The sequence below is a fragment of the Heptranchias perlo genome, chromosome 27, assembly GCF_035084215.1.
Source record: "Heptranchias perlo isolate sHepPer1 chromosome 27, sHepPer1.hap1, whole genome shotgun sequence".
NCBI lineage: Eukaryota > Metazoa > Chordata > Chondrichthyes > Hexanchiformes > Hexanchidae > Heptranchias > Heptranchias perlo.
Genome location: NC_090351.1, coordinates 17704100 through 17729689, shown reverse-complemented (window position 1 = coordinate 17729689; position 25590 = coordinate 17704100). Strand labels below are relative to the sequence as shown.

The window sequence follows — 25590 nt, the reverse complement described above, 5'->3', positions numbered from 1 at the left end:
GGGAAACTCATATATGGGGAAAAATAAAATGATGTAGAGTGGAATACTCTATAAATGCTGGAATACTCTATAAATGCTGGAATATGGGATTAGATTAGACAGGGCTTGATGGCCGGCGCGGACACGCTGGGCCGAAGGGCCTCTATCCGTGCTGTATAACTCTATGACTCTCTAGTGGGAAGAAAATTATTACTGTCTTTAAAAAATTAAAGATAAAAACACCCTGAGGCAAAACAATATTTAGTGACTGATGTGAAAAATTTAAGAAACATTCCATTTCCTGTTTATATATCACAACAATTTGAATAAAAATAAATAGATATGTCTGTCTCAAAAAAAAGTAATGCCACATATGTGTCTTTATTGTAATGCCAAACTGATCTCACTATAGAGGCTCGTCCAGATTTTAAAGAATGGGGTACATGCGTGTGGTAAGCAATGTTAGTTTATCTGAAGCTGAGCTGCCGCCATCTTAGTAATAGAGGTGTAATTGCTAATACGATCTCAGCTGTAGAAAAATAAATAAATACACTAGTGATTACTGAAGTGAAGTGAAATAAAAGGAGCAGTAATTGTTTACAAAATGAAAAGTTGCTAAGGAAATGTTTTTGTAAATATTCACTTCTGCTCAGTCCTCAGGAAAGACTAATGGGTTGTGATGAGCGCACATACATCAGGCTTATTTATATTCCACAGATGAGAGCAACCTGGCATTAACATGAGTGGTAAACTCTCTATCAATAAGGTGGCAGCAACCCAATTTCAAGTAAACTGACACTTCCTACCATGTATCCTTTAATAATGCATCTCTGAGGGAGCACTAGTGCCACGTAGATATATATCCAATGCCTGGCAGCGTTAGAAAGGAAACTGCTACTTCTGTGTTTCATGGAAGTTGTGGGGACTTTTGGTTAACAACTTGCACCATCTGGCTCAAGCTTCAGCTCTCGAAAGCTTTCAGAGCGGAAGCCAAAAATACAATCCAATTTGTATTGCCATCCATTTTGTAGAGGTAAAAAATGTAATTTCTATGACAGTATATTGAGAAACAAAATCAAAAACATCAAGCCTTACAAAAGAAAAAACTGTCAAAAATAAAATAAATGGATATTCATTCTTTGGAGCATTGTCGTTAAACAATGACATTTCAAGATCAAACACACCAAAGCAGGATGCTTTGCTTAAGAGTCTTAAAAGATCTGCACAGTCCAGTTCACACAGGATGAACTATATAAATGGTTGTTGTATCCAGGCATCCATCATTAGAATGGCAACCAGTCAATGAAAGGCAATCAACACTCAGTAATAACTTTATGAATAACATACCAAGGAAAAGCCGTATATATTTTTCTATAAATATTGGCCACATAGACATTAGGTTCTTATTAACTCTTTGCCCTCATCAGAATTTTTGTTCAGAAGTTTCATTGAAGGGAATGGGGTAGATTTTTTATCTTTACCACCTAGGCATTAAGCACAAAAAGGAAAATCAAGTGGAAATGATTGCACACAGATTCATAATGAAACTTGCCCCATTCTTAATTTTGATGGAATTAGGAATTGGGCAGGCTCTGTTACTGGTGTGTGATTCACCCCAGGCGTTTAAGACAAACGTCCACCCCAATGTATTGACTTTTAAAAACATGTCTCCACTGAATTGAAGCCGGGGGGCGGGGGGGGGGGGGTGGGTGCGGGGGAGGAGGGAAGTGACAGCAAGAAAGAAAGAGTAAGTAAGTATATAATGGGTGTTGTCTGTGCTCAGCATTTTACTGACTGGTGTATATATTACAAGAGATGAATTAATTGTGTTAATTTCTCACTTACATGGGTGGAATTTGACAAAGTGTTTAGTTACCAAAATGAAAAAATATCAAGGCTGCAAATTTGAAGAGACTAACAAAATAAGTTCAGATGAAACTGGCCATTTGATCTAATTTTTCCAGAATACAAACCCATGACATCTTTTAATGTCCAACTAAACAGGCAATGACCTCAGTTTGACATCTCATCTGAAGGACAGCACCTCTAAAAATGTTCTGCACTGGACTGTCAGCCTAAATCGTGTGCTCAAACTGAATGTGGAGCTTGAATCAACAGCTTTCTGAGCCAAGTTGACAACCCAGCTACAGGAACAATAAAAAAAATCTGTAAATTTTACCTTTCATATTTTCTGATATCCCATTAATACCTAAAGCCATTTTATCCTACACACCCGGTGTTTTTCCTCACCTCTTGCTATTTATTCTCAATGATCACATTATGCTCCATTTAGCCTTGTGCACAGAGTCTCAGCATCCAAAGTGCAAAAGAGAGATGACACATAGAATGCAAAATGATGTTTTCAGCTCATGAGGCACTTTCAAACATCAGCAAGGTTTATACACATTCAGAGCACTGTGAGGCAAAGCAGACGGATGGAAGTTTTTACAAGATACTGTAAGGTAGAACAAGTTTACAGTAATATCGGAATTGCCCCCAAGTATAAATGGGATGGCAGACTTTCATTAGTGTTTGGTTAGATGGCCTCCCTCTGATGTTAATTCTTCTCTGATTATTTTGCAATCCTGACCTGCCATTGCTTTCTTCCAGATTCCAGCAATTTACATTATTTTCAAAAGATTTTCTATTTTTTCCACATGAAGCGGTCTTACCTACATGCAACAAATTAAAAATCTGATAAAGTACCACAAAGGATTTTTAGAAATATATATAGTGTTAGTTTCGGTTTGAGAGAAAACAAATGAATGAAAAAGGCAGCTTCAAAGTCCCTGTGTAATTGTGTCAGCAGCTTCCAGTGGGTTGTATGGAGCAGCATAAAGTAGGCCAGGTTGACACTCCCAATAGAAATGTAAGGTGGCTGCATTGGAAGCTGCTCTGCTTCCGTTGTTCCACTACTTACTTACAAAGAAGTGAACCATTAAAAACAAAAGCTGTATAAATAAAAGCTGCAGTTAAGACACAACTTCCACTATGTTGAAACAAACTTGTCAATTGTTGCATGCTGGATACCATCTAGGAATAACAGTAAACTAAGCACTGCTGTGTCCCTTCAGGTTTCTTCAGCACAGATCGGATATTAATGATGTGGATGGTGCCGGTTTGAATTATTAATGTCATGCCAAATAGAGACAAGTGGGCTCAAAACCACCACCTTGACAAGCTAACGAAGAATATGAAAATGTCAGCCATTGTCCCTCCCTCCACTTGTGAGAACATCATAAGCTTCTTATGACAAATTCACTGTTGAATACATGCTGGGGCATAGATACATTGCAAGGCCAACCTGTAACAAGTTTGTAAATGTGCTGTGAATATGTAGATTTGATATTCAGGTCCAACAGCTTTGATGGGGCAGCTCAATTCAAAGTTCTTCAATTAGCCTTAATTATAAATTATCAAGTGTAATAGCCACAAAATACAGGAGGAAAACCAGTGCCATATGACTTGCATAGCAACAGACATGACCTATTAGAAGTCAAAACAGAACATGCTGGAAATACTCAGCAGGAAAATGCCAGGGATCTGGTTGCAATGAAACTCTGCCATTTCTAGGATTTTCCGACCTACTTTGTACTACTAATGGAAGTCTGCTATCCCACTTATACTTGGGGACAATTCCGATGTTAGTGTAAACTTGTTCTACTTTACAATACCTTGCAAAAACTTCCACCCGCCCCTTACAAGGCAAATGTCATCGGGGGTGGAATTGGTTGTAAGGACTTCCTACACCAGGAGTTCCCATTTCCCCATTTCATTCAGAACCCAACCAGAGGCATGGATCTTGCAACCTCCACTGGATCTCTTTAGTCTCAAAAGAAGGCAATTGAAGGGAGATTTTATAGAAATGTTATGTCACAGAAAATGATATAGATTCAAACTGGTAAAAGGCAAATTTAGGACTGATGTCAGGAAGAACTTATTCAAAATAATGAACACATGGAATAGACTACCAGAAAGAGGAGTGGAGGCAAAAATATTAGTCATTCAGAAGTCTACTGGATGGTATGATGAAGAAAACTGAGTTTTCCTTTATGGGTGGATAGTTGAGCTAGGTTGGCCTGAATAGATTTCCTCACCTGTTTTTATCTTGTGATCTTGTGAAAATATACCACTAGAGATAAGATAATTTTTTTAAAATGCAGGTCTGTGACATTCTCTTTTAGCTACCCTTAGCTACCTTTTTTTTGTTAATATTTGTAGTTAAGTCCCCATTCATATTTTGCCCATTCCTTTTTTTCTGACTCTGGCTCCTCAGAACATAAGAACGTGCTAGTCATTCATTCAGTTTCTTTCTCAGATTGTTTCCTTTTAATATTTTTCAGTCTCTCAGTTCCCCTTTGTTATACCATCTTCTGCACAACCCCCGATTAATCAACCTTTTGACAATTGTGTTGTGATTGCTGACAGTGATATATTCTGGGGCACATACTTGCTTTGGTTGGTACTGGAACTGTTTTAACATAAGCAAGAAGTTATTTTGCCATGGATCAATATTAAAACAACATCCTAGAATGAAACTGCAGCAGTGAAACTACTACATTTAAATAGTCCCAGCTAAATTTGGTGCAGCTGCTAATTTGCTAGAGAAGTGAATCAGCAGCAGTTGAACGGAGGTACCAGACTTCCTGTGTGTACCAAGCCTTGGGACCAAGTGTTAATGTATGAGGGGGCGTGCAGTAGGCAGATTGGACAGCAGCATAGAAGATAGCATTGATAAATGAACATTACCTGAGAAGCAGAGAGGGGGAAGGGGCAAGGAGAAGAAAGCTTCTCTTCAAACATATTCATCGGAACCCTATATCTTGTGATCATTGCATTTGGAATACAAAAAAAACATTGACACTCATTGAGAGTAACCAACCTAGATATCAATATTGCTTTTGTGCTCTATGCAAGCCTGCAGATGTTAATATTTACCGACTTTGCAGGTACAGTGATTTTATTCAATGGAAATGGACTGTGCTGCTTTTCTGTTAGCAATTTGTCCTGGCGGATATAACTGCCACCTACACAGCGAGAAAGAAAGCAATTAGTAACGGATACATTGTCACAAACAAAACCTAAAATTAAATACTCTCTTTTAACTATTTAAAAGCCATGGTTTATATTCCATGCCAGAAACCATATCAATATCGCTGAATACCAAATGGCAGTGTGCACAATGTCCAGTTTACTGTTACATAGCCATTCTGCAATAGCTATATATTTTATTTTCTTTGGGTCTGTTTCATTGCATTGACCCCATCAAAATGTAGTTGTCATATTTACAATTTAGTTTTGTTCCTTTCACAAAATGTTTCGGACAAATTTAATGTACAATTGTGTTGGATTGTAGTTAGCTTTAGTTCTATAATTATATGAAGTCGATAGATTCCACAAACAAATTCTAGCAAGTAGTTTAATGAATAGTTTTTGTGATTTTTTTTAACATTATATAAACATAAGCTGTCACATGCTGAAAACAATTTTGAGCGATGAGGTCAATGATAAGTTTTTGGAATCTGAAGATGAATTTTTTGTTCTTAGAAATAGAACCCTATGGCATCAAGTTATTCAGGGATCCAGCTAAAAACAGGAATACCAGTGAATGAACAAGTTACAGCAAATGTGTAATTGCACAACCTAATCACAATAGGGTCAAAGAAATTAACTCAGAATGGGCTTTTAAAGCTTTAGAATTACTGACTGTTCTAAACCATAATCTGTTTTATTATCCAATCGTACCTGGTATGAAAATTGTTTATTTGAAAATTTGGTAAAATTAGATACTCTTCACTTTTATAACGTAGCCCCCTATTAATAGAGCTGTTACTGATCTACTAAAATTCAGTTTTCTACATAGGAACAGGAATAGGCCATTCATTCCCTCGAGCCTATTCCACCATTTAATTACACGATGGCTGATCTGTACCTCAACTCCATTTACCCTGCTTTGCTCCATATCCCTTGATACTCTGACCTAACAAAAACCTATCGATCTCAGTCTTTCAATTGATCCAGCAACCACAGCCTTTTGAGAGAGAGAGTTCTAGATTTCTACTACACTTTTTGTGAAAAAGTGCTTCCTGATTTCACTCCTAAATAGCCAACTCTAATTTTAAGATTATGACCCCTTGTTCTGAAATATGCCACGAGAGGAGATAGTTTCTCTGTATCTAACCTATTGAATCCCTTTATCATTTAAAACACTTCAAATGGATCACCCCTTAACCATCTAAACTAAATGGAATACAAACCAAGTTTATGCAATGTGTCCTCATAATTTAATCGTTTAAGCCCTGTTATCATAGAAGTTAGAAGTTACAACATGGAAACAGGCCCTTCGGCCCAACATGTCCATGTCGCCCAGTTTATACCACTGAGCTAGTCCCAATTGCCTGCACTTGGCCCATATCCCTCCATACCCATCTTACCCATGTAACTGTCCAAATGCTTTTTAAAAGACAAAATTGTACCCGCCTCTACTACTGCCTCTGGCAGCTCGTTCCAGACACTCACCACCCTTTGAGTGAAAAAATTGCCCCTCTGGACCCTTTTGTATCTCTCCCCTCTCACCTTAAATCTGTGCCCCCTCGTTGTAGACTCCCCTACCTTTGGTGAATCTGCGCTGTACCCCCTCCAAGGCCAATATATCTTTCCTGAACGCAATATTCCAAATGGGCCCTGACTAAGGCTCTGTACAACTGAAGCATGTGGTCCTCCCTTTTGTGTAACAGCCCCCTTGAAATAAAGGCCAACATTCCATTCGTCTTTTTTTTATTACTTTTTGTACCTGTGCACTAGCTTTTGGTGATTTGCGTACATGGACACCCAAATCCCTTTGCTGCTCCAAAGCTCCTAGTCTCTCACGGTTAAGAAGATATTCCGATTTGCCTTTCTTGGATTCAAAGTGGATGATCTCACACTTCCCCACATTGAACTCAATCTGCCATAGTTTTGCCCACTCACAGTCTGTCTTTGTACCTTTGTAACATCCTTCTCCCATCTACACAATTTATAGTGCCTCGTACAATATTTCTGAAAGAAATGAAATAGTTGCAGGAAAGAGTATTTTAAACTGATCGACTTTGTTGAAAAGACTCTGGGGTCAATTCGATCTCCGGATGGGTTTCAGGTGGGTTGGGGATGGGGGCAGGGTGGTTACGCATGGCACGTGGTGCATGCAAAATGCTGTCGTTGGAGAAAATTTCACACCCACACTAGTTTAACTCCTAGGCCTCATTAAAATGCTGTTGATTCACTTCCTGCCCGGTAGCTGCCGGCCTGCAGAAAGTCAGGCAGCACTTGGCCGCCCGCTGGCATAAAGGTAGATGTGGGAAGGCGGTTCTGGGAGGATCTTGTGGGAGAGAATGGTGGGGGGAGGGTAATTCTAGGGAAGAGGAGCCTGAGACATTTCATGTGGGGCCTAGAAGAACACTTCTGCTCTTCTCCTAGCCCCACAAAGGAAAGTAACAAAATTACCTATTTGGGCCTCTTCACCCTCCCAGCAGGACCCGACTCTCTTCAGCCAGGTGGGAGAGCCACAATAATTTCCCCACGCATGCCTAACTTAAAATTGCAGTCCAAGCCCGGTTATGTCATCGGAACCTAACCTGTATATTAAAAGGACCCCACCGGCTTTGAGCAGGCAGCTAAGAGGTCCAGAAGCCTGAGTAAAAATCAAAGTTGGCGGGATCAGGGTGTCTTTCCAGTGGGTAAGTAACCTGGGGCATTTTAACTGCCAAGTTTCTGCCGGGCGAGTAGGGTTAAAATTGCCCCCTCTGTTTATATGTGTCAACTGAATTTTTTTTCCCCATTATACTTTTAAACTAATTTATTTAAAAGTAATGAGACACTATCTCATTCACAATTTACCAAAAATACAGGACAACATTATTCACAATTTAGCACACATTTTCAGGAAGAAAAAAAAGATTACATGGAATGAAACACCTTTTGATTAAATTTGGTTAAATTTCCTAAAGGCACTGCTTCATTTTACAATTCACTCTACTTGCAGACATAATCATCTGGATTTTCCTGTTCCCACCCCAAGAGGGTCAAGGAGGCATCTGCCCAGCACCCTGATCCCAGGCTAGTTTCCTGGGGCGGAGGTCATGCTCCTGGCAAGATCCCCGCCAACACACAAGAGCCTCTCAAAACCCCCAAGGAAAATAGAGCTGCAGAAGCAGTGGTGGAAGGCAGGGAAATGGGATGGTTTGCCAAGCCCTACCTCCCCGCCATGTGGCGAGCCGGAAAAAGGCAGCTATCCCAGCGGGGGAAGGGAAATCACATCAGGACAGGAGACAATGGTAGGCTCCACTACCCCATTTTACCATTGTTTCAGCCATTACCCTGTCTGATTTGGGGTGGGATGCAAATAAAAATCTAGGCTGCTGAGTCCATGTTTATACCTGACATTTCTCCACAATCAAGCCTAGAGGCTGCAGTGAAAATCATATCAAGTAGCACATTAGTGTGATTATTTTAAAATTTGAAGATCGGCAACACATTTATTTATTTCTCTTGAGCCTCATATGTAAAATAGATCAAATGCAATATTTTTTCTTCTATTGTTGACCGTCTAAAATAGGGTTAATCGGGACTTAACACAAACTTTCAGTTTCCTCAGATAACGCTTTGAAGTTTTTGCAGCTTTTCTATGATGATTTTTCCATAAACACAATTACCTTCAGTATTCCAATGACGTACAGCATATAGAATGTACAATGATGGCAGAACAGGCCAAACCTTGTTGAATATAAACACAAAAAGTATCAGACCTGCCAGACTGTTATAACCTGCTCATCCTTCCAATAAACATCCATGGTATTCAGTGAGATTTTTTCTAGTTGCAGCTGATCCACACAGACAAAGGAGGTCCCAGTTCCAATCTCTGACACATGCCACATTAGTTAACCTCAGTTAGGGTGACAGTAAAGGTGCTATGATTGGCCTCGACACCACTGAATTAAGGAGGGAAAATGAGCCAGGAATCCTCACTCCTGATCGCTATCCAACAACAGTAGCCATTTTGTGTGATATTTATTTGACAATCACTAGAACATGTCAGGACGGCATAGACAGGTTAGCAGAATGGACAGGCAAGTGAAGATGCAAGTTAATGTGAATAAGAGTGAGGTAATACATGGGGGTATATGTACACAGATCATTGAAGGTGGCAGGGCAGGTTGAGAAAGCGGTTAAAAAAACAATCGGGATCCCGGGTTTTGTAAATAAAGGCATCAAGTACAAAAGCAAGGAAGTCATAATGAACCTTTATAAAACACTGATTCGGCCACAACTAGAGTATTGTGTCTAGTTATGGGCACAGCAGTTTCAGAAAGATATGAAGACTTTAGAGAGGATGCAGAAGAGATTTACCAGAATGATTCCAGGGATGAGGGACTTTAGTTATGTGGATAGATTGGAAAAGCTGGGGTTGTTCTCCTTGGAACAGAGAAGGTTGCGAGAAGATTTAATAGAGGTATTCAAAATCATGAAGGGTCTAGACAGAGTAGATAGAGAGAAACTGTTCCCATTGGCAGAAGGGTTATGAACCAGAGGGCATAGATTTAAAGTTATTGGCAAAAGAACCAAAGGTGACATGAGGAAAAACCTTTTTACACTGCGAGTGGTTATGATCTGGAATGCACCGCCCGAAGGGATGGTGGAGGCAGATTCAATAATGGCCTTCAAAAGAGAACTGGATAAGTACTTGAAAGGAAAAAATTTGCAGGGCTACGGGGATAGGGCGGGTGAGTGGGACTAGCTGGATTGCTCTTGCATAGAGCTGGTGCGGACTTGATGGGCCAAATGGCCTCCTTCCGTGCGGTAAACTTTCTTTCTTTCTATGGTAATGCTTCTATAAATTAACCACCCGCAGCCTACCGGGAGGCAAACATTGTGCAAACCACATCCCCTGACAGTGGTTGCAATGGAGCCATTTTAACAGCCTTCTTTACTGTCCATTAGTAAAGAAGGGGAGTTTCCTCAGCATCTTGTGACTGCTCCCCTCCCTTTGTGTTCTGAAAGTGTGGAATGCACTGTCACAGAAGCATAAATTTCTGTCTATTTCATATTTGTTTTAAATAGCTAAGTCTAAAATGGAAGCTGCTACTCAGTTACAAAATTGCTATGATGTGGAGATGCCGGTGATGGACTGGGGTTGACAATTGTAAACACCATTGCTAGACAGTGACGCCTGCAGGAAAACGTGATGGCAGGGGAACAGGTCGGCAGGTGTTAATGTATATAGTCTGACAGATATAGATGTACAATCCTGTTCTCACTGGTTCCTGAGCCATTAGGCAAATCTATTCCAAAGAGTGAACTCAGTCCTTGGGCGTGGGGGGGATACACAAAGGAAGCTGCAATTTACATCTGTTAACACCTCACCTCCCAAGGTGTAAAGACAGTAAACAAACAGATATACGTTTACTTCTAAACAAAATGGTTCTAACATGAAAGAAGCCCCACAGCACAAAACTGCAACTCTAGTTATTGATTCAGTTCCGATGTAACAGCAATGGATTCCATAGCAAACTGGAACTTGCATCAGCTACGTGCAACATCTCATCCTGAGACGTACGGATAAGAAAACCCAGCTCTTCCAACCAAAGGAACTTGTTAGCTGTCAACAGCCTGTGACAAGGTGTTTACTGAGAAAGGTATATTAAACCCTTGTGAACCCTATTAGCCTCAAAAATTCATAGTCATTCTAGTTGATTCTCAACATAACTTGCACAATAGTTGCCAGAATGGCTGGACACGAATCCAGGACTGGGGTCCCAGCCTAGCACCAAAATTTCTGGGATGTCCTTGTGGAAGCGGAGACTCTACCTGCTCCCTTCAAGATCATCAATGTAAGGGTGGCTAGAAAGTCCAAATGCTGACGTTTCCATGCCCTGGACCTTCATTGGTCTGGTCACCTGATGCACAGTCAGGTGGACTGGCTGACCAAGGGACAGATGTGAGGTCCACTTGGCAGAGCATGCTGGGACCATGGCCCAGAATTCCAAAGACTTGGGCAGCCTCTAAATTTGAAAACAGCCACCTTTGTACAGGAGCACTTAAATGTTTCCTCCATCAGGGAACTGATATCTCCCACCTCCACCACCTCCCCCCACCCAACTACCACCACCCCGACTTGGCCTGGGACACCTCGGTCAGACTTTCCAGCTTCTTTAGCATGGCAAATGGAGGTTGACTCAGATACACCATTATCCTGCCGAAAGCATGCCTCCTTCTTACCCTGTGAACTTTGGCAGGGTCAGCACTTGAGGTCTGGGGTGGGCACATCTTGGCAATTATGCTGAGGACCATCAACCCATGGATTTTCATGGACATTGTTTTTAACTATTGCACTCTTTTAATATTTTGCTGTGTCTTTTTGCTTCAGTATATTATCATACCTATAAATAAATTTGACCAAATAATTTTAACCTGTACACAATGATCAGGTGATATGTTATTTTCCACCTTCAACAATTATGGGAGATTATGGTGGGCATCCCACATATTCTGTAGTAAGTGGTTTATCACAATTGGGGGTTAATAGCTAAACCTGAATACACTAATCCATATACAATGATAAATAGAGACACAAATTTCAGTTCATAAGAGACTTGGCCTTCTTATGGAAAATACCATCCAATTCAAAGCTCTAATTCAAGGGCAAAGTTTCCAGTGATGTGGCAGGGTGAAACTTCTGCCTGCCGCTATGCTCCCACCGTGACCCAGTCCCAGGTAGGGCGTCATTTAAGTATTAGGGGCTATTAGCAGTGCTGCAGGGGCACCCATCCAGCAGGACTGGCAGAATCTTGGAGCAGCTGTCGTATTGTAACAGCAGTTAATCCCTCTAGGTTCAATTGCCATTTGATTTATTTTCAGTGGGGCCCACATGGAGTCCAGTATGGCATGTACAGGTGGTTTCAGCAGGTTTAGGTAATGCTGGCTGCAAGGATTTTGGGCCAGGCTTGGGAACTCCCCACCCTCCTTCCCCCTCCCCACCGCCCCCCAGGAGAGATGTAAGCAAGGTGACATTGGGATGGTAGGTGGAAGAAGTGCTCATGCTCCTTTAGTTAGAATTTAACATGGCAGCCACTGAGGGATAGGAGCCTAGCAGAGACTGGTTCTGCCCCAATTTCCAGCCCCTCCTTTCCTGGCACACCTTCTTCCACCCCAAAGAGGAGCTCAAGTTCTATCCTATGCTCTCTGACCCCATATAATTATCATGATCATTCAAGTCTAAAGCAATTGATGAGAAAAATGGCCATCAGAAAAATATAAACAATCGCAGAGAAGGTGAGATTGGATTCATGCATTACACAATCTGTAACTTGCTGGCGTTTTCTCAGTAATCTGTTTGTCCCTTGTTCTATGCATCACCTTTAATATGGTTCCCCAAATGCCAGAGGATTTCCTATTACAGTTGTTGACATACCAGATACAATGAGGTACACATGTTGTGACATTTTGTTAGCCAACAAATTCTAAGGATCTTCACGACCTTCAGTGACAAAGTAAACTTAAAACACCATACAGAGTAGGGAGAGCTAATTTATTGAAAATGGAAATGTATTACTGGCACAGTATGGAAGCACTTGTGAGTTGGGAGTTCAAGCTTGATTGAATATTAAAAGAATATTAAAAGATAGAATAAAAACCAAAATACTGCAGACGTGGATACCTGTAAAAAAAAGCACAGAAAATGCTAGAAACACCAGTAGGTTAGTCAATGCCTGTGGAAAGAACAGAGAAGTTTATGTTCTGAATGTGGACCCTTCTTCAGATCAGAAATGGAGAGCTTTACTTCATCTAATAAACTGACCAAGGTGGGTTTGATAGTGTGACCGGACGGAAAGAAGAATTACATGCTTCACCTGGATAAATGCAATACAAAAAGAATAAACCGGTCCGACCTAAAGATTTAGGATGGACTTCAAGTATATGACGTAGCCCAAAAGATAGACAGTACTACATGGCAAAGCAGAATTTCCTTGGGGTTTCTCCTGCTGCGCTGCCATAACTTCATCGAAGGTTCGGCAGAAACCTTGTTTACACACGTAAATCTGCCAACGTTTTTTTTTATTCGTTCATGGGATGTGGGCATCGCAGGCAAGGCCAGCATTTATTGCCCATTCCTAATTGCCCTTGAGAAGGTGGCGGTGAGCCGCTTTCTTGAACCGCTGCAGTCCGTGTGGTGAAGGTTCTCCCACGGTGCTGTTAGGTAGGGAGTTCCAGGATTTTGACCCAGTGACGATGAAGGAACGGCGATATATTTCCAAGTCAGGATGGTGTGTGACTTGGAGGGGAACGTGCAGGTGGTTGTACCCAAGTGCCTGATGCTCTTGTCCTTCTAGGTGGTAGAGGTTTGGGAGATGCTGTCGAAGAAGCCTTGGCGAGTTGCTGCAGTGCATCCTGTGGATGGTACACTCTGCAGCCACTGTGCGCCGGTGGTGAAGGGAGTGAATGTTTAGGGTGGTGGATGGGGTGCCAATCAAGTGGGCTGCTTTGTCCTGGATGGTGTCGAGCTTCTTGAGTGTTGTTGGAACTGCACTCATCCAGGCAAGTGGAGAGTATTCCATCACACTCCTGTAGATGGTGGAAAGGCTTTGGGGAGTCAGGAGGTGAGTCACTCGCCACAGAATACCCAGCCTCTGACCTACTCTTGTAGCCACAGTATTTATATGGCTGGTCCAGTTAAGTTTCTGGTCAATGGGTCAATGGTGACCCCCAGGATGTTGATGGTGGGGGATTCGACGATGGTAATGCCGTTGAATGTCAAGGGAAGGTGGTTAGACTCTCTCTTGTTGGAGGTGGTTACGGTGGTGGAGGGGGAGAAGCTCTAAGGAAATTCCTGGTGTGACGTCAAGAAAACGTAATAATTTTCTCTTTTTTTGGATAATATTTAGGAGAGGCTCGAATGTATCCCTTACACTGGATGTGAGTGCTTTGGGAAATATAGAACCCATCAAATCAGTTTCTACCCCTCGAGAAATTACTCTGCTGTACCTAAAAACCACCAGCTGTGTGCTAAACAAGGAACAACTAAAGGAAGCCACGAATAATACACCAGTACTGGAAGCTGAATTTTCGGTAACGTATTTTCAAGTTATTAGTTGCTAAGCAGATTACATCTAACAACATTTCAATTTTTTATTCAGTGACTGGTGGTACCACTTATCTGATAAGATTCTTTACAGGGCCACTGGGAGCTCAACAATATACCCTAGCAACAACACCCATTAGTCCTCATTGCAGCATTGTGTAGGGCATCATTTTGCTTGCATGGAAATGAAAACATGAATGAAACATAGCAAAGAAAAATGCCACAAAATAATTCAAGCAGGCAAAAGGAATTACATTTTTGAATGTAACCTTCATGAATGACTTTATAGGGAATGGGAGCTTGTACAAAACTTGACTTTTTGTTACTAGTGGCCCAAAGTGACAACACTAATCCAACTTCAATATTGAGCTTGTTTGGTCTAATCACTGGTTTTGATAATTTTTGTAGCAATCAGCAACTATCAGCTATACACTACAAACATAGCGAGCTGCAATCATTTCACATAAAGAAAGAAAGATTTGCATTTATATAGCACCTTTCTTGACCTTAGGATGTCCCAAAGCACTTTAAAGCCGATGAAATACTTTTGAAGTGTAGTCACTGTAATGTAGGAAGCTTGGGAGCCAATATGCACACAACAAGGTCCCACAAACAGCAATGTGATAATGACCAGATAATCTGTTTTAGTGATGTTGGTTAAGGGATAAATATCGGTCAGGAAACCAGGGAGAACTCCCCTGCTCTCTTTGAAATAGAGCTTTGGGATCTTTTACGACCATCTTAAAGGTTGGTTTAATGTCTCATCTGAAAGAATGGAAACTTCCCCTCTCCCCTCCCACCGAGAGCTGGCAATCTTACGGTAATACCGTCACCTAGCTTTACAATCAAGCTAATCACATGTTGCCCGCAAATATAGTGAGGCTTCATGAACTCTTCAGGTCGAGCTATTAGACCGAGATCTTCACAGAACTAAAACAGGCCATCATTGGAGGAAGAAAAAAGATGACAATTGCTGCGATATATACAGCAATTGTTTGCAAATGAAATACACTGTTTGAGGAAACATCTTATCAAAAATCTTATGTTACTTCCTATCTACAAAACCCATTGTCACTTTGTCACAGTTGTGCATCAACTTTTTCCATAATAAATTGTTATATCCACATTTCTAATGTAACCCCCAAATAAACCCATCATCCTATAATTATACAATTTGGGCACCAAGCAGCACTGTTTTATCTTTTCCAAACAAATCGCTCAAAATGCTTGTTGAAAATTTTTGATCAGCCACTTTTTTGTCAGTCATTGAAATTTCTAATGAATTACATAGAGTTACATAGAATTTACAGCACAGGAACAGGCCAGTTGGCCCAACTGGTCTATGCCACTGTTTATGCTCCACACGAGCCTCCTCCCACCTGACTTCATCTAACCCTATCAGCATATCCCTCTATTCCTTTCTCCCTCATGTACTTATCTAGCCTCCCCTTAAATGCATCTCTACTATTCATCTCAATTACTCTATGTGGTAGCGAGTTCCACAGCCTAGCCACTCTCTGAGTAAAGAAGCTTCTCCTGAATTCCCTATTGGATTTATTAGTGACTATCTTATGTTTATGATGCATAGTTTTGGATTTTACCACAAGTGGAAATATTCTGAACAACATGAACAAAACAACATTTTTAAAAATACATATTACACAATAACATGATTAAGTTTACTCATTGAAATCTCTTTTAATGCCTACATTAAAGTTTTTACTTGAAAGCCTCAGCCTCTCCCAAAAGTGTGGGCCTGAACTTGATATTTTTGCCCAGAGCTGTGATGCTTTGAGGTAAATTTGAATTGTTCAGAAAACAAGTTGAACAGAACGGTGAGGAGAATGAAGAGAGACAATGATCCACAGTCACAGTCACAAAGGATATCATTTCTGACTTTGATCAGTGCTGTCTCATTACTGTGGGAGCAGCAGACACCAAAATAAAGGGTTTTGAACAGGGAGAAATGGGAGAGGAACATAATTACGAGACAACAGTTCATTCCAGGATTTGAAAAAAAGGCAAGGCTGAAGATAGAGTTCAAGTTGAAGAGAAGGGAGGGGTAGAGAGTGTTTTTTTATATATGACCGGGAGGGTGGTAATGGGAGGATAGAAACAAATTGATGATGTTAGCAAGCATGGGGCTGAATAGGGGAAGATGGGTGGTTAGGAGCAGAGATGGGAGGGGATCCAAGGAGTAGTTAGTTGGCTTTATGGATGAGATGAATTTGATAAGGGCAGGGGGCAGATGACCATGAAAAGACAGAGTATGGAGATGGAAACTTGATCACGAAGAGGGTATGGGGTAGGGATTGGAGGAGGCAGAACCAAATGCACAAATTGTTTGATTCTGAGTGCAAAGATGTTCAGGAATTTTTTTCATTTAGCATTGGAAGAGAGGTTGGAGGTGGTGATGGAGAAGATGGTTGATGGTAAATAAGAACAGTTTGGAATTCTTCTCTCTTGGATGAAATTGCCTGAAAGGAGCACATCTCTCTTTAAAAAAGATATGGGATAGAACTTCTATGGAAAGTTCTTCCAACCTTCTACTATAACTTTGGAAAATCGGCAGAAATCATGAAGAAATGGCATGAATGAAACTCTGCAGAAATTCTATCCATAATTCACAGTGGATTATTTTTCTAGCTTTAAAATCAGGTAATTGAATGTTCAAACCCAAAGCTGCCAATCATATGCTGCCCAAAATTATGGTAAACTCTTCAGGTGGAGCTATTAGATTGACAGCTCTCGTTGGGGGTGGGGGGGGGAGAAGTTTCCATTAGGTGAAATGATTGCACTTAGCTATATTTGTAATGTATCGAAGATAGTCGCCAATTGCTACAAAAATTGTCAAAGCTAGTGATTGGACCAAATAAGCTCAGTAATGAAGTTACCTAAGTGTTGTCTCTTTGGGCCACTAGTAATAAGGGACATATTTGTGCATTTCTTCTTACAAAACCTGCAACAACAATGCTCAAATTTTCAGGGTTTCACAAACCCACCGTCACATGGAACTGTCATGTTTCATAGAAACATAGAAAATAGGAGCAAGAGTAGGCCATTTGGCGTTTCGGGCCTGCTCCGCCATTCAAAATGATCATGGCTGATCGTCTAACTCAATACCCTATTCCCGCTTTTTCCCCATATCCCTTGATACCTTTAGCATTAAGAAATATATCTATCTCCTTCTTGAATACATCTAATGGCTTGGTCTCCTTCTGTGGTAGAGAATTCCACAGGTTCACCACCCTCCGAGTGAAGAAATTTCTCCTCATCTCAGTTCTAAATGGCATACCACGTATCCTGAGACTGTGACCCCTGGTTCTGGACTCCCCAGCCATCGGGAACATTCTCCCTGCATCTAGTCTGTCTAGTCCTGTTAGAATTTTAGAATTTTATGTGTTTCGATGAGATCCCCACTCATTCTTCTAAGCTCTAGTGAACATAGGCCTAGTTGACCCAATCTCTCCTCATACGTCAGTCCTGCCATCCCAGGAATCAGTCTGGTAAACCTTTGTTGCACTCCCTCCATGGCAAGGACATCCTTCCTCCGATAAGGAGACCAAAACTGCACACAATACTCCAGATGTGGTCTCACCAAGGCCCTGTATAACTGCAGTAAGACATTCCTGCTCCTGTACTCAAATCCTCTTGCAATGAAGGCCAACATACCATTCGCCTTCCTAACTGCTTGCTGCACCTAAATGCTCGCTTTCAGCGACTGGTGTACAAGGACACCCAGGTCTCGTTGCACCTCCCCTTTTCCCAATCTATCACCATTCAGATAATAATCTGCCTTTCTGTTTTTACAACCAAAGTGGATAACCTCACATTTATCCACGTTATACTGCATCTGCCATGTTCTTGCCCACTCACCCAACTTGTCTAAATCACATTGGAGCCTCTCTGCATCCTCCTCACAGCTCACATTCCACCCCAGCTTTGTGTCGTCTGCAAACTTGGAAATGTTACATTTAGTTCCTTCATCCAAATCATTGATATATATTGTGAATAGCTGGGGCCCAAGCACTGATCTCTGTGGTACCCCACTAGTCATTGCCTGCCACCCGGAAAAAGACCCGTTTATTCCTACTCTCTGTTTCCTGTCTGTCAACCAATTCTCAATCCATGCCAGTATATTCCCCCCAATCCCATGTGCTTTAATTTTGCACACTAACCTCTTGTGTGGGACCTTATCAAAAGCCTTCTGAAAATCCAAGTACACCACATCCACTGGTTCTCCCCTATCTATTCTACTAGTTACATCTTCAAAAAACTCCAGTAGATTTGTTAAGCGTGATTTCCCTTTCATAAACCCATGCTGACTTTGTCCAATCCCGTTAATGCCCTCCAAGTGTTCTGTTATCACATCTTTTATAATAGACTCTAGCGTTTTCCCCACTACTGATGTTAGGCTAACTGGTCTGTAATTCCCTGTTTTTTCTCTCCCTCCTTTTTTAAATAGTGGGGTTACATTTGCCACCCTCCAATCTGTAGGAACTGTTCCAGAGTCTATAGAATTTTGGAAGATGATCACCAATGCATCCATTATTTCCAGGTCCACTTCCTTTAGTTTTCTGGGATGTAAATTATCAGGCCCTGGGATTTGTCAGCCTTTAGCCCCATTAATTTCCCTAGCACTATTTTTTTTACCAATACTGATTTCCTTCAGTTCCTCCCTCTCAGTAGACCCTTGGTTCCCTAACATTTCTGGGAGGTTATTTGTGCCCTCCTTTGTGAAGACAGAACCAAAGTATGTGTTTAATTGTTCTGCCATTTCTTTGTTCCCCATTATAATTTCCCCCATTTCTGACTGTAAAGAACCTACATTTGTCTTCACTAATCTTTTTCTCTTGACATATTTATAGAAGCTTTTACAGTCAGTTTTTATGTTCCCTGCTAGTTTACTCTCATACTCTATTTTTCCCCTCTTAATCAATCTCTTTGTTCTCCTTTGCTGAATTCTGAACTGCTCCCAATCATCAGGCTTGCCGCTTTTTCTGGCAATTTTATATGTCTCCTCTTTGGATCTAATACTATCCCTAATTTCTTTTGTAAGCCACGGTTAAGCCACCTTTCCTGCTTTATTTTTGTGCCAGACAGGAATGAATAATTGTTGTAATTCCTGCACACGTTCTTTAAATATTAGCCATTGCCTATCTACCCTTATCCCTTTTAGTAAAGTTCCCCGATCTATCATAGCCAACTCACACATCATACTTTCGTAATTTCCTTTATTTAGACTCATGACCCTAGTTTCGGATTCAACTACTTCACTCTCCAACTTAATGAGGAATTCTATCATGTTATGGTCGCTTTTCCCTAAGGGATCCTGCACAACAAGATTGTTAATTTATCCTTTCTCATTGCACAATACCCAGTCTAGGATCACCCGTTCTCTAGTTGGTTCCTCAACGTATTGGTCTAGAAAACCATCACGTACACACTCCAGGAATTCATCCCCCACCAAATTATTGCTAATTTGGTTTGACCAATCTATATGTATATTAAAGTCACCCATGATTATAGTTGTACCCTTCCTGCATGCGTCTCTGATTTCCTGTTTAATGCCCTCTCCTACATCTCCACTACTGTTTGGGGGCCTATAGACAACCCCCACCAACGTTTTCTGCCCCTTGGTGTTTCTTAGCTCCACCCATACAGATTCCACATCGTGATTTTCCGAGCCAATATCCTTCCTCACTATTGCATTGATTTCCTCCTTTACTAACAATGCTACCCCAACTCCTTTCCCTTTTTGCCTGTCCTTCCTAAATATTGAATACCCCTGGATGTTCAGTTCCCATCCTTGGTCACCCTGCAGCCATGTCTCCGTAATCACAACTATATCATAACCGTTAATATCTATCTGCGGTGTTAATTCATCTACCTTATTGCGAATGCTCCGCGCATTAAGACACAATGCCTTTAGACTGTCTTTTTAAGATTGCTAGTCATCTTAGTATTATTTTGCACTATGTCCCTATTTGTTTTTTGCCCTTGTTTTCTCTGCCTTCCACTATTGCTTCTTCCCTTCCTGTCTTTCGTTTCTATCCTTGTTTCCCCCTCCTCCATCTCCCTGTTCAGGTTCCCATCCCCCTGGCATTCTAGTTTAAACCTTCCCCAACAGCACTAGCAAACACCCCCGCGAGGACATCGGTCCCAGTCCTGCTTGGATGTAACCCGTCCCACTTGTACAGGTCCCACCTTCCCCAGAACCGGTCCCAATGTCCCAGGAATCTAAATCCCTCCCTCCTACACCATCCCTGCAGCCATGCATTCATCTGGTCTATTCTCCTGTTCCTATACTTACTAGCACATGGCACTGGTAGTAATTCTGAGATCACTACCTTTGAGGTCCTGCTTTTTAATTTATCTCCTAACTCCTTAAATTCACCTTGCAGGACCTTTTTTTACCTATGTCATTGGTAACTTTAGCTGAGCCTTTTAGCCCTGGTTGTATCCAAGTTTTTTGAAAAATCAGTTAGCTGTAGAGCGATCTTAGTTTAGTCTCTCTGTGGAGTCTTGAACCCTAGCAAAAGGCTAACATACCCAGCAGAGAATAAAGCAAAACAAAAGTCCCAATCAATCTGTAAATAGCCCATAGACACAGCACTGGAACGGATTCTAATGTTTCCAAGCTAACATGTTTCTTGTCCCACATAAACCAAGTGCATCATTCTCACAAAATGGATAATTGCAGCATTTCACGGTCGAAGTCTGCTAATTAGGATATCCATCACAACAACGCTTTAAAACTAAACCACAAATGTGAAACAAGTACAAAACAGATGCAGTACTTAGCCATATATATCCCCACCCTTCTAAGGCTTTGCAAACAAGCTTCCCCATGTAAGTTAAGCCAGATATATGCTGTCCTGTTCTAATGCCATTTAGTACTTTTCTTTTTTTTTAACCACATGGCTATAATTAAAGGACATACACCGAAGCCCTGCTGAACACAAATGGACTTGTCTAAACAAATGAGCAATGTCATGGATGTGTGAGAACATCAGTCATTAACTGGTGTAATTATATTATTAAAGAGGATCCTGCTGTACGTTTTGATTATATAGTGATCATGGTCTCATTGCTGTGATTATTTCTCCTCGTTTTTATTTCTTCCTGCGTACCATTCTCGAAACCTAAATCAACAGGATAAAATTATTGGCACCACTGTAGACACAGAATGATGAATGTAAGCAATCTTACAACACCAGGTTATAGTCCAACAGTTTTATTTGAAAATCACAAGCTTTCGGAGCTTACCTCCTTCGCCAGGTGAGTGAGTGAAGGGTTCTAAAATCGCATAGCATATATTAGGCTGGGAGACGGTCACAGCAATCAAAGGTGTCGTTGGTGTTCAGACAGGTTAGCCACGGAAAACATTACATCCCAGTATACTGAATACACAATGGGTCAGATTACACAGACAAAGAGAGAAAGAGACCCGAAAGGCTCAATCAGGATCTTGGGTTCATGTCACACTACACGTAACCCCACCAGCGGAAAAAAATGTTATCTGTTTTTAATACAACTGGACATTCTCTCTCTCTCTCTCTCTCTCTCTGCTTTTCGGGTCTCTTTCTCTCTTTGTCTGTGTAATCTGACCCATTGTGTATTCAGTATAATGGGATGTAATGTTTTCCGTGGCGAACCTGTCTGAACACCAACGACAGCTTTGATTACTGTGACCGTCTCCCAGCTTAATATATGCTATGCGATTTTAGAACCCTTCACTCACTCACCTGACGAAGGAGGTAAGCTCCGAAAGCTTGTGATTTTCAAATAAAACTGTTGGACTATAACCTGGTGTTGTAAGATTGCTTACATTTGTCCACCCCAGTCCATCACCGGCATCTCCACATCACAGAATGATGAAGCAGTCATGCCCTGTGCAACTTAGCCCTGTAAATATATATGGTTCTTCATTGTGGTGATAAAGTAGAGAAGACATTGTTCCAGTCCTGAATGCTATTATCACCCCACTTTGGTACAAAATAAATGTGCTTAAAATAATGACTAAGAAAAAAATATAATTGGGACTATTGTATAGTTGTTAATTTAGGTGAGTGCTCTAAGTAAATGGATACTGGGAACATCAGGTCAGCATAATTCTTCCTTCATTCTAAGCAACAGCAATCTCAGCAACAGAATCCTATCAGTGCAGAGATACTTATGATATGGGGAATTTGAAAAAAAAAGCAGAAACATATATGTATCCTGAAGTGATGAACTCAAGACTAACATTTAATAAGATGTTGTTTATTTGACAGACATGTCCAGAGCTGCCAACACTAGGGGCACAATTTTAACAGTGAAAAACGGGTGGGTTGGTGGTGGGGGGGCATTCAAAATTTCAACCATTTCAGACCTGGCCCCAACCCAGCTCCAACCCACCCATTTCCAGTTTTCACCGGGGCGGGACAAGGGGTGGGCAACCAACCCATTCGCAGAAGGCGGGTCAGGCCATAAAACCTCTCAAGGAGGCTTTGGGCCTCCATTTTCCCACAGTTTCCGATCTCAATCCCAGGGGGGCTGGGATTCCCGGACCTTCTCTTTTAAGCCTCATGAAAGGAGGTGAGAAGGCCCCAGACTAACAGGTAGGTGCCTTTCTGGCACAGCTTGTGGGCCGGGACGAGCTGGAGTGCTTCCCTCAGGCCCAACAAGCCTACCTGCAGCGACCCCCCAATGATTGCAGACCCACCCGATCCCTGATCGTGGAGCCCCCCCCTCCTGTTCCCTGATAGCGGATCCCTGACCCCGATCGCCGATCACGGACCCCCGATCCTGATCACCGATCGTGGACCCCCAACCCCGATCCCCAATCCTCCCCCACAATGATCGTGGACCCCCGACCCCGATCACGGACCCCCAACCTCGATCCCCTCCAACGATCATGACCTCCGATCCTGACAACCCCCATGACTGACCCCGGATCCCTCCCCCCATGACTGACGACCCCCGTGCCAACCAATGCCCCGTGCCCATTCATGCCCATGTGCCAACCAATGCCCACCCATGCCCTGTGCCCACCATTGCCCACCCATGCCCCGCATGCCTCCTCCCCATCCATACAAACAAAGACTCACCTGAAGACTTACCTGACCACGTCCTCTCCCTGGCTGCTCTCCCATCCGACTGAGATCAGCCTGTCAATCATCCGGTCAGTCCAACGGCAAACCGACAAAAAAAAATAAAAGACTTCCAGGTTTCCTGTCCGCAAGTTGACCCCCTCTCCCCCTTCTCGGCTCGGGTCAAAATCACGCCGCAGGCGTGAGATTTATAATCAAAATTAAAGCGGCAAATTGTAACCCATTTAAATAGATGGAGCCATGTTTATTTTTAGCAGTAAAATAGATCAAAATATGTTAAATATGTCCACCAAAGGATTGAGCCTCACTGCAAATAAGTGAGACTTGACAGACCTGAATGTCCCCTTTTATGGCACCCTTGCAGACTGGCACACTGAGCAATTGTTTGACCAGACATTAGCTCCACCTACTGGACTTACTTGGTTATTCTGTTCCTTCCCTTTAGGCTCAGTCTATCACCATTTCATAATAGAAATTGAGAGACTGAGGGTTACTAGAATGCACACATGCACTGTTGTGTGATAGTGTCAAGTCACAATGGTAGGTTCAGCTCAATTGCATAGCGTTAGGAATGAATGGTAAAGATTATAGAATTAACCAAATAAGTTAATTAAATGAAAAAAGAGAGCGGAGAAAGTAAATGTAAAAGAGAGTGGAGAAAGTAAATTAAAACAAGAAAGTGGAGAAATTATATGAAATGGCAGATTAAATGTTCAATGTGGTCTTCTGCTCTTTTGCTGTTGACTACTATCTTGAAGAATCACCAGTTATATTACATGGAAATAAAATATGATGATGGAAAATATGTACACACTGAATGACAGATATTAGGTAGTTGCAACATTCAAGAAAAAATACTGTTAAGTAGAAATGAATGGGTTCCAGAGTCACACGCAAATAAATGGAGCACTAAAAATGAGAATGCTGTTAGTGACTAATCATTTACATCACCTGGAGAAAAGTAATGTCACTGTGGAGTGACTGCTCATTACCTAGATACAACTTTCAATTCAGTATCGAGTAAAGTGCACATCACAACTAATATTGAAGTATTGATTGTCTACCTCTATGTTGGTAAATGTGCTCTGAATGTACCCTGAAATTGTAAGGTCTCAGCAGAAAGAAGATTTTGTCCTTCTCTCTCCAGCCACAATTTTTTAGCCTCCTCTCTAAAGACGCTAAATCCTGATGGGGTATGGCTCCAGGTCCAGGACACCCTCTTGCACCTTGTCCAAGTAACCATTTTTAAATTTTTATGTGCGATTCAGACATTGAGTGGCAATAGATTATTCAACCTTGGGGACATCATAGGTTTCGGGTGAAGACAGCATCCGGCTTGTCACACACTTAGCAGGAGGCCCTGGATTGTCACAAATAGGAACCCTAATTTGTTTCTTTCTGAAACCTGGCCCAAGGACGCTGTAGCCAAATGTAGTCTTCCTATTGCTAGTCTTGCTGAGCCAGGGGTATAACCTTGGACTTTCCTGACATGTGCAGATCTGCACCATACCACAGTGCTTTCCTTAACTCTCAATGTTAATACATTTAGAGAATTAAGTCCCAAATGGCATATTGAGATTGTTGGGGCCTGGGGAACAGAACTCCCAATCCTCCAATCACACCAGAGGACAGTATCCCACACAGGGACACTTTTAGGTAAATTTACTATTCTTAAGTTTCTTAGTCCTTTAGCCAGCACCAATTTTAACAATAAAATTCTCAGGAGCTCTGTACTTGAATGTTTAAATTGTACTCAGCCTCTAAACTGTACAAAAATTCAAACATCATTCTGACATGTCCTTTTTCTCCCTTTTAGAAAATTCCACCCAATTTTATTGAACCTGATGAATTGAATATCCCAGGGCACGCTTCTAAGAACAGATATAAAACTATTTTACCAAGTAAGTCTGATGATTAAATACTATGTAATATTAACAATCTTAATGGGAGATTGATGCAGTTTATAAAAGCTTCCAGTCTGTAAACTTGTGGAGATGTGAATTTGAATGAAAAATGTAATTGACTACCTGTGAAGGGCATTTATTGCAACTTTATTTTAATATTAACACTGTTAGGATGGTGGAGTGTATGTACTAATCAGACATCATTTTGTTCTTTGTATGTGTTGTGTTTATTCCAGTCCCAAGTATTCAGAACTATTGAACATAGAAACACATCTATTGGACAATAATTTTACCAAAGCAAAGCTAATAGGTTTCTTTGCTTTTTATTGAACTGAGCAATTAAAATTAGCATATCAACCGGTATGCTTTAGCTGATTAAAACAATTTATAGAATCTCTCATTTATCAAAAACTATTATTGACAAAAGAAAGCAAGCTTACACTTATAGAGCACCTTTCATGACCTCAAGGTATTCCAAAGTGCTTTACAGCCAATGAAT

At 41.4% G+C, this 25590-nt stretch overlaps 1 protein-coding gene across 1 annotated transcript in view; it reads left to right on the top strand.

The window, feature by feature from the left end:
* Window positions 1-25590, top strand: part of LOC137344442 (receptor-type tyrosine-protein phosphatase R-like) — an 86251-nt gene that overhangs the window by 43550 nt on the left and 17111 nt on the right. The window contains exons 4-5 of the mRNA XM_068007412.1: window positions 13896-14079; window positions 25004-25088. Coding sequence (XP_067863513.1) covers window positions 13896-14079; window positions 25004-25088 — 269 coding nt within the window. The remainder of the gene's footprint in view (window positions 1-13895; window positions 14080-25003; window positions 25089-25590) is intronic.